A 10,032-nucleotide genomic window follows, 5' to 3' on the forward strand; every position below is an offset into this window, starting at 1 on the left:
TGATCGGACGCAACCCTCCATCCTTCTTCGGAACAATGAAGTAGCGGCTGTAAAAGCCCGACATTTTGCTGGGAGGGGAAACCCTTTCTATTAGGGATGCACCGAATGTTCGGCAACCGAAATTATTCGGCCGAAAATAGCCAAAAAAAGCACTTTCGGTGTTCGGCCGAATAAGTAAAAAGGCCGAATAAATTTTGCCGAACAATGACGTTAATGACGCAATCAAATAACCCGCGTAGAGTGAGAGGCGCGCGCTTTATGCAGCAAACATGTCAGCAGTGTGGAAGCACTTTAAAGTGTCAGAGAAAGAGGCAAAAACGGCCGTTTGCAGACATTGTTCTGCTGAATTATCCAGAGGGGGTGCATCTGCAAAAACGTACAGCACTTCAAGTTTAATTTATCACTTAAAATCAAGACACCCTGAACATCATGCAGAGTACGAGAAAGACACGGCGGCGGCAACGGCAACAGCAGCAGCGAAAAGAAAAGTAGCTCCCAGTCCTAGGACACCCACTCCATCTGTGGCTGACTTCTTAGAAAAGGCAAAAAAGTTTGCCAATGACAGTGCCAAAGCTAAAGGTATTACTAAAAGGATAATGGAATTCATCGCATTGGATGATCAACCATTCTCTGTTGTAGAGGATGTTGGATTTCGCAGGCTTATAGACCATATTGAGCCCCGTTACACCATCCCTAGTAGACGGCATTTCTCAGACGTGTGCTTACCTGAGATGTATAACGTCGTTTCAACTAACGTCCATGAGCTTTTGGCTACAGATATTCCAGCCCTCAGCTTCACGACTGATATTTGGAGCTCGGATGTGAGCCCCACTAGTATGCTGAGTATTAACGGCGCAGTGGATCGACAAAGATTTCAAGCTACAAAAGATTGTGCTTCACTCACAAGAGTTTAGAGGGTCCCATACAGCTGTAGCCATATCTGAGGCGTTCGCCAACATGTTTGACACTTGGCGTATCGACCGATCTAAAGTGCATGCGGTAGTCAGTGACAACGCAAGAAATATGGCTAAAGCCATGGAAGATAGCAATCTGAAAGGCATACGGTGTATGGCACACACAATTCAACTGGCGGTCAACGAGGGATTGTTGAGTCAGCGCAGTATAGCAGATGTGATAGCGATAGGCAGGAAAATTGTTGGCCATTTTAAACATTCACCGCTTGCCTATGCGCGCCTACAATCTATCCAAGAACAGTTCGGAATGCCGCAAAAACGTTTCCAACAAGATGTGAGCACAAGGTGGAACAGTACATATTATATGCTGGAAAGCCTTTTTGCGCAAAAGCGAGTCTTGGCTACATACATAGCAGATCATGACCTGCCCGCGACATTCACCGCATACCAGTGGGTGTTAATCGAGAACGTTCTCTCTCTTCTCGCCCCCTTTGAGCAGATAACAAAAGAGATAAGCTCATCTGATGCATCTGTGGCAGACGTCATACCCTTACTTGCAGCACTAAAGCGTCTTTTAAACAAAGAGGCTGAAACAGACCACGGAGTGAAAACAGCTAAAAGTGCGCTCTTAGAAGCTGTCAGCACACGATTTAGTCAGGCGGACTCAGAACCCCTGTACTGCATCGCGACTGTGCTTGATCCAAGATATAAAGATCATTACTTGGATGTGGGGAAAAAGATGCGCACACGAGAAATGATCCAGGCCGAGTTGGATTTGGGAAAGCCGCTAGGTGATGGAGACGGTCAGGTGATGCACAGCGCAGGAGATGAAAACAGCGCAGAGAGTAAACGGGCTCGTACTACAGATGAGCCGCGCACAGTCTCGCTGTCTGACATGTTCGATGAGATCCTCCAAGAGAATAACCCATTTGCAAGACAGAGGACAAGCTCGACCGCTCAACAGTTAGATGGGTATCTCTCAGAAGTCCCCATCCCCAGGAGCAATAACCCTCTCGAATTTTGGAGGACCAATCAAGGCCACTTTCCCGACCTGGCGCAGATGGCACGCAGGTAGGCTACTTGTATGCTAAATTAATTTAAGATTTTATTTATATTTTGGATTATGGTAACACTTTATAAGTAGTTTCTATTTTTAACATTAACTAACAATGAAAAACCCTTATTAAAAGCATTTATTAATCTTAATGTTAACATTTACTAATACAGTATTAAAATTAAGTATCACATTTGTAATTTTTGAATTAAAAAGTATCAAAAGTGGTAGGCCTATTTGTTAAAATTGTTAATGCACTTATACTAACATGAACTAAATATTTTTTATTATCTTACATTAACGAAGATTAATAAATACCATAACAAATGTATTGCTCATTGTTAGTTAATGCAATAATGTTAACAAACATTGTAAAGTGTTACTACCTATATTTCATATTAAGTATTTTGTGAAAATTTAACTATTTTCAGTGTAGTAAAATAGTAGGCCTACACTGGGTTTCAACCATTTCATTATCTTGAAGACATTGTTCATTTTGAAATGAGCAACTGTCAGAAAACTGCAATAAAATTTTCAACTATTCTGCAGGTACTTGTCTGCTCCATGCACAAGCACCGACAGTGAGAGACTGTTTAGTGCTGCATCTCATGTCATCGATGAGAAGAGGAACCGACTTTCATGTGAGAAAGCAGAGAAGCTACTTTTCATAAAGAAGAACCTGCCACTTTTCCTGAAGAAGTAGGCTAAGTAGGCTTATGTCTAGGACAGTTATTCATTTGTTGTGGGTTCATCCACATTTTTTGCACTATTCAATGCACATTTGTTGTTGTAGACATACAGAGTTACATTCTTTCAGCAGTCAGTTATAGGCCTAACATAGGCTATTCAAGAAGGGGGGCTTCAAAGATAGCCAAATTTTTTTTTTTTTTTTTTTTTTTTTTTTTTTACTAATTTATTTATTTTAAGTTATATTGTGCTTTGTTTGTATAATATTTGCTGGAATGTTCAAAAATGTTCAGTGTTAAATAAATATTTTGAAATTGTATTTTTGTTATTTGATTTATTTATCTGAAAAGCAACACAAAATAGTAAAAAGCAAATTTTTACTATTTAATTATTGTAATGGTGAAAAAATTGGCAAAATAAATGGAAAAAATGCGAAACACCGCGTTCGGTATTCGGCCTTCGGCCTTCGGCCAAGCATTTCATTATTATTCGGCTTCGGCTTCGGCCAAGAATTTCATTTCGGTGCATCCCTACTTTCTATAGCCCCTTTTTGCAAAAGCGTCGTTACTTCTTGCTCCATTACCAGAGACTGCTCTGGGGTTACAACCGTAGGAAGCACCCCATTGAACTTGGGCGGTCGTGAACCGAACTGAATTCTGTAGCCCTGTTCTACCATGAGCAGCACCCACTTCGAAACATTCGGGAGATTTTTCCACTCTTCCAAATATTCTACTAAGGGAACCAGTCTCTCGAGACTGGTCTCTGGTGTTTTTTGAGCACTTGGCTCGTCCATCTGATGCGGCACACCGGCAGACAGGCGAATCACGTGCTGGCCGACCCTCCTCGGAGGATCGGCAGAGACCGCTGTGCCCTGACGCACGCTGGGTGGCAGGGTTGACAGGACGGTCCCCTGAGGGCACCGGGAGGGACCCGATATCCGAATCCCCCCGGAGGGGGCTGCCCTCGAGAGATCCTGCACTATAAAGGTCAGGACCTCTTCTTTGAAGCCTTTCGGGAGATAATGACGGTCCTCAGATCCGTCCTACCTCCGGAAGGCTTCGCCTGTGCCGCCCGCACCGGCCCCCCAGATCTTTGTGGGGGAGCACGGGAGGCGACACTGGCTTTTTGTTGCACCCTGTGTGCTGAGGAGCTGGCTGTCGGCCGAGGCTGCTCCCGCCCAGCAGCCTCGGGGGGATGAGAGCGGCGGGGAATAATTTTAGAGAATGCCGCTGTCTGCTTTCGTGTCTCCTGAAACCTGTCGACGACAGTTGACACTGCGTCGCCGAACAGGCCATCAGGAGACAGCGGCGCGTCCATGAGAACATTTTTATCTCTCTCCTTGATGTCTGAGAGGTTGAGCCAGAGATGCCTCTCCGTGGCCACCAGGGCTGCCATAGAGCGGCCGATGGATTTGGCCGTCTCCTTGGTGGCCCGGAGAGCTAAATCTGTTGCCTTTCTGAGCTCATGAATAGCCTCAAAGGACGCTTCCCCAGTGTCATCAATTTCCCCCAGCAGGTCGGCTTGGTATGCCTGTAAGATAGACATAGTGTGAAGGCATGCCGCCGCCTGACCTGCCGCCGAATAAGCCTTGCCCACCAAGCTGGAAGTTGTCTTTAGGGGCTTGGTGGGCAGCGTCGGGGTCTTAAGGGACGATGTGGACTCGGGTGAGAGATGGCTCGCGAGCGTCTCCTCGACCCGAGGCATCGCCCCATAGCCGTGACGTTTCAGCCCAACTATATTGCTATATAGTGATGTCTGCGGGCTGTATAGTCTGTATTGTACTGGCCGCTTCCACGACCTCGACACCTCGGTGTGGAGGTCGGGAAAAAACGGCAGACCCCGGCGCTGAGGTAGTGACCGCGCGGGAAGAAACCTTTCATCAAGCTTACTTTTTGGTTTATTTTCAGCTTTCTCCGCGGGCCAGTCGATTTTTAACTTTTCTACTGCCCTGGTCACTACCTCTAATAGCTCCTCATAAGCAGGGGATGAGGATGGCGGTTCCTCATCGACGCTCTCCACATCAACCTCCTCGGAGGAAGATATGTTAAGCATCGGTGCCTCTCTTCGGGGGGAAGAAACCGCCACCAAAGGAGAGACACTGGGTCTAGCAGGTAAGGGAAGCGATAGGGCAGCGCCCGTCTCTTCCCCCTCTGCTAGATCCATCTGTGAACCCCACGAGTGCAGCCTTCGCTGTGCCTCGGCAGCAGCGGGACCAGACCCGCGGGGAACACTCGCCTCGGCGCCCTCCTCAAAGAGCGCCCGGCGAGATCGCAGCACTCTGAGGGTGAGCCGATCGCAGTGTACACAGACGGCTCCCTCGAGAGCCGCCTGTGCATGCTCAACCCCCAGGCATTTCACACACATGTCGTGTGAATCTCCTGTCACTATGTAGCGTGGACAAGGAGGAGTACACTTTTTAAACTGTTGCTGCTTTTCCGCCATAATGCTTTTTGTCTTATTTTTGTGCTTGAAACTCTTGTCCTCGGACGAAGAGATCACTGTGTGAATATATATATATATATCAGACAGACAACAATAAATAAGACAGACAAGATACAGAGAGCGCTTGCTGAGGACAACAGAAGCTGGCGTGCTTTGTGTTCAGGTGTGCTTTATAGCTTCCTGATCCGTGACGTCACCCGCCTCTGACGTCACGTCTTTTCATTGGTTGGATACAGAGGTGCTTCACGAACACAAAAGACAGAAGGTTCCCATCACGTCATCCGACGTAGCGTCGATAGTTCCCACGAAAGGGAACGGTCAGGAGTGAGAACGGGTTGATTATGTACAAGCGAGTGATTATGTACATTCACTGAATGAATATTATGAAAATAAATAATATTTTTTGCTTAAAATGTAATCAAACCTTATTTTGATGCAGAAAATAAAATATTGTTCATAGCAACCAAAACGTAGCAGTTTCACATTATTCTGGCGAGATCAGAAAAATCTTTGCAACAACGTTAAACTCACCGCTGAAAACGCTAAACCTTTGCGGGGACTTTGATATCAGATTGCGAGCGGTTTTAAACATCAAAAACCAGTTGGAGGGCCAGATAAAAATTATCTGGGTGCCGCCATTTGACTCCCCCTGGCAAAAATAATATTTTGTTGCCCGATCAGGAAAAAGGGAGTAAATAATTAAAACAAAATGAACAGCATTAGCTGCTACGTGTGAAAAGAAACCTGCTTTGGATGTATTATGTTCAGGACAAACGTAATAGCACTGCAATAAATTGGCTTTATTAGGTTAAGGACCAACGTAATAGCACTGCTTATATTAGGTTAAGGACCAACGTAATAGCACTGCTTATATGTTGGCATGTAACGTAATTGCGATTTGCAAAATAGTTTCCTCAGAACGTATTTCATGGGATACTGGATGTAACATCAGAAGGTGTCAGTAAGTATATGTAAAAAGTTCAAGATCGAGTATTCTTTGGCCAGAAATATGTTCAGTATGCCTAATATGGACTTCTTTGTGGGTAAAGTAACATCAGAAGCAGTCAATAGTAATGTGTGAAAAGTTCAACTTTGAGAACTCTTATGCCAGCAATATGACCTTTTTTGGAGTATGACCAAATTTGCAGTATTCCATGGCTGACATATCATCAGATGGAGTCAATGAGAATGTATAGAAAGTTCATGATCGAGGCCTTATTTGCCAGATATATGTCCATAATGTCAAATATGCAATACTCTATGACTGAAGTAACATCAAAAATGAGGCATGTATATACATTTCCTGATCGAGGACTCTTGGGAACGAAAAAGTTTAATCGTCTAAAATGTACTCCTGTACTTTTTTGGCAAGAAATATGTTCCGTCAGTCAAATATGGACTACTGTCTGGCTTATCTAACATCAGATGAAGTCAATAATTATGTATACAAAATTCATGATCGATGACAAAAAAATGTTTAAGTAGGTCTAAAATGGACTTCTGTACTGCTGAAATAAAATAAGGAGTCAATAAGTATCTTTAAAAATTTCAAGATCAAGCGCTCTTAGGCCAAAAAAATAAAAAGTTCAAGATCGAGTACTCTTTGGCCAGAAATATGTTTCTAAGGTCAAATATGGGCTACTATCTGTCTGATGTAACACCAAAAAAAGTCAATAAGTCTGTATAGAAATTTCAGTTGGCTGACGTATCATCAGATGGTGTCAATGACTTTATGTAAAAAGTTCATCATGGAGGACTAAATTACCAGTAATTTGTTCAGTAGGTCAATATGTGTTCATATATAACTAAAGCAAGATCAGAGTGAATCAATGGACTACAGTATGGCTGATGTGACATCAGAAAGGCGTCAGTATGTATATTTAAAAAGTTCAAGTTCGATTACTCTTTGGCCAGAATTATGTTCACTGGGTCAAATATGCAATACTATATACCTGACATTTCATTAGATGGAGTCAATGATTAGGTAAAGAAAGTTCTTGATCAAGGACTAATTTGTCAGAGATATGTTCTGTAGGTCTTATATGGACTTCTGCATGTTTATGTAAATATTTAAAAGGTCTAATATGGAATTATTTTATGGCTGAAATAAAATCAGAAGGAATCAATAAGTATGTATTAAAAATATAAGTATGTATAAAGTTAATGATCGTGGACTAATTTGCCAGAAATATGTTCAGTAGGTCTAATATGTGCTCATGAATGGCTGAAGTAACATCAAAAGGAGTCAATGAGCTTCTATAAAAAGTTCATTCCTAAGGACACATTTGCCAGAAATATTTTCAGTAGGTCAAAATTGCTTGAAGGAAGATCAGAGTGAATCAACGAGTATGTATTGAAAGTTCAAGATCGAATAGTTTTGGGCCAGAAATTTGTTCAGTAGGTCAAATATGTACTACAGTATGGCTGATGTGACATCAGAAGGTCTCGATATGTATTTATAAAAACTTCAAGATTGAGGACTTTTACGCCAGAATCATGTCCATTTTGTCAAATATTCAATACTCTATAGTTGACGTTTTTTCATCAGAAGGTGTCAGTAAGTCAGTACAGAAGGTTCTTGATCGAGGACTAATTTGCCAGAAATATGTTCTGTCTGACCACTGTCTGGCAGACGTAACATCAGATAAAATCAATGAGTATGTATAGAAAGTTCATGATCAAGTACTCTTGGACCAAAAATATATTCTTTGGTTCAAAATGGACTACTGTCTGTCTGAATTAACATCAGAAGGATTCAATGAGTCAGTAGAGAAAATTCATGATCGAAAACTAATCTGCCAGAAATATGTTCAGTAGGTCTAATATGAACTTCTGTACAGCTGATGAGAAGGCTTTAATGAGTTTATATAAAAAGTTCAAGAATGAGTACTCTTTAGCCAAAAATATGTCCTTTAGGTCAAATATGCAATACTGTATGGCTGACGTGTCATCAGAAGGATTCTATGAGCTTATATTAAAAGTTCATGCCTGAGGACAAATTTGCCAGAAATGTGTTCAGTAGGTCAAAATGGGTTCATATATGGCTTGAAGGAAGATCAGAGTGAATCAACGAGTATGTATTGAAAGTTCAAGATCGAGTAGTTTTGGGCCAGAAATTTGTTCAGTAGGTCAAATATGTACTACAGTATGGCTGATGTGACATCAGAAGGTGTCAGTATGTATTTATAAAAACTTCAAGATCGAGTACTTTTAGGCCAGAAACATGTCCATTTTGTCAAATATTCAATACTCTATAGTTGACGTTTTTTCATCAGAAGGTGTCAGTAAGTCAGTATAGAAGGTTCTTGATCGAGGACTAATTTGCTAGAAATTTGTTCAGTAGGTCAAAATGGGTTCATATATGGCTTGAAGGAAGATCAGAGTGAATCAACGAGTATGTATTGAAAGTTCAAGATCAAGTAGTTTTGGGCCAGAAATATGTTCAGTAGGTCAAATATTCAATACTCTATAGTTGATGTTTTGTTCTTCAAAAAGAACATCTATAAGATGTTCTTTTTGTCAAATAGGGACTACTGTCTGTCTGAAGTAACATCAGAAGGAGTCAATAGTTATGTATAAAAAGCTCAAGATCAAGGAGTAATTTGCCGGAAATATGTTCTTTTAGGTCTAAAGATGGACTTGTGTGAAGTAACATCAGGTGTCAATAGAAATGTATAGATAATTCGAGATCAAGTAGTTTTTCAGTTATTTAAGTTATTTAAGTTTCCTTGCATTGTATACAAAAAATATCGTATTCCTTTATGCACTGAAGAGATAACACATATCATATGTGGTGTTGCGATTAATGAACTGCATCTGTTATGCATTGAGATATAACTTGTGCACTGCAGTAACTTAATCCATTGTGCAGTGAAGAGATAACACATGACAGGTGCTTGTTGCACTTCATTGCTTACAAGAACTAACTCTTTCCTTTATGCATTGAAGAGAAAACAAATCACATATGCTATTGCTATGCAATAAATACAAGAACTAACTTTTTCATTGCATTGCGTACAATAATTGTTTTATGTTATTCATCGAAGACATTAACATATGTGCTGTTACATTTCAATGCATAGAAGAACAAGAACAATTTATAATTACATGTATGCACTGTTTAATTGCATTTTATACATTGTAATAAGTTAACTATTTTATGCAATGCACTGAAACAGTGATTGATGCATTGCAATGCAACAACATATGTGATTTGTTGCCTCTTCAATGCACAAAGGAAAAAGTTCGTTGTTGAAAGCAATTCAGTGCAACAAGCACTTGTAAGTTAAGTTACTGCAATGCAATGTTATAGCTCTTCAATGCAATCACAACGTGTTTTGTGTTATCTCTTCAATGGATGAGGAATATGTTAGTTCTTGTAGGCTATACAATTCAAGGAAACAGTGCATAATTTACATGTGGCAATGCAACATAAGCACATATGTGTTACCTATTAACCGCAGAGCGAAATAAGTTTATAAGTTAGTTACGATTTTGAATGCAATGCAACAGAATATATGTTGTGTTATCTTTTCACCGCATAATGGATTAAGGTTAAATTGTGTATGAAATGCAATGCACGTATATAATCTCTTCAAATGCAACAACGGATTAAGTTAATGCAATGCAATGTTATGTTATCTCTTCAATGCATAATGGACGAGTTTGTTCAACGTGTTTTGTGTTAAATGAAAGTTAACTACTGTATTCAATGCACTGATACACTGATACAGTGCTTGATGCATTGCAATGCAACAAGCATATATAATTTGTTTTCTTTTCCATGGATGAGGAATAAGTTATTTTTGTATACAGTGCAAGGAAACAGTACATACGTGTTAGTTTTTGTATGCATTGCAACGCAACAAGCCCATTTCTTTTATTAAATTTCTTCTATGCATAACACAAGTAAAATATTGTATTCAATGCAATGAA

The 10,032-nt window shown here is 40.7% G+C and overlaps 1 protein-coding gene across 1 annotated transcript; it reads left to right on the plus strand.

Annotated features, from left to right (window-relative positions):
• The first annotated feature begins 269 nt into the window (after positions 1-269).
• On the plus strand, positions 270-2,837 carry LOC125250967 (zinc finger BED domain-containing protein 4-like). Its single transcript, XM_048163816.1, has 3 exons — positions 270-716; positions 859-1,985; positions 2,518-2,837. Exons 1-3 carry the CDS (start codon positions 270-272, stop codon positions 2,669-2,671), a joined length of 1,728 nt encoding a protein of 575 aa, XP_048019773.1. The 3' UTR covers positions 2,672-2,837.
• Positions 2,838-10,032: the final 7,195 nt, after the last annotated feature.

This window comes from Megalobrama amblycephala, linkage group LG17, assembly GCF_018812025.1.
Source record: "Megalobrama amblycephala isolate DHTTF-2021 linkage group LG17, ASM1881202v1, whole genome shotgun sequence".
Taxonomy (NCBI): Eukaryota; Metazoa; Chordata; class Actinopteri; order Cypriniformes; family Xenocyprididae; genus Megalobrama; species Megalobrama amblycephala.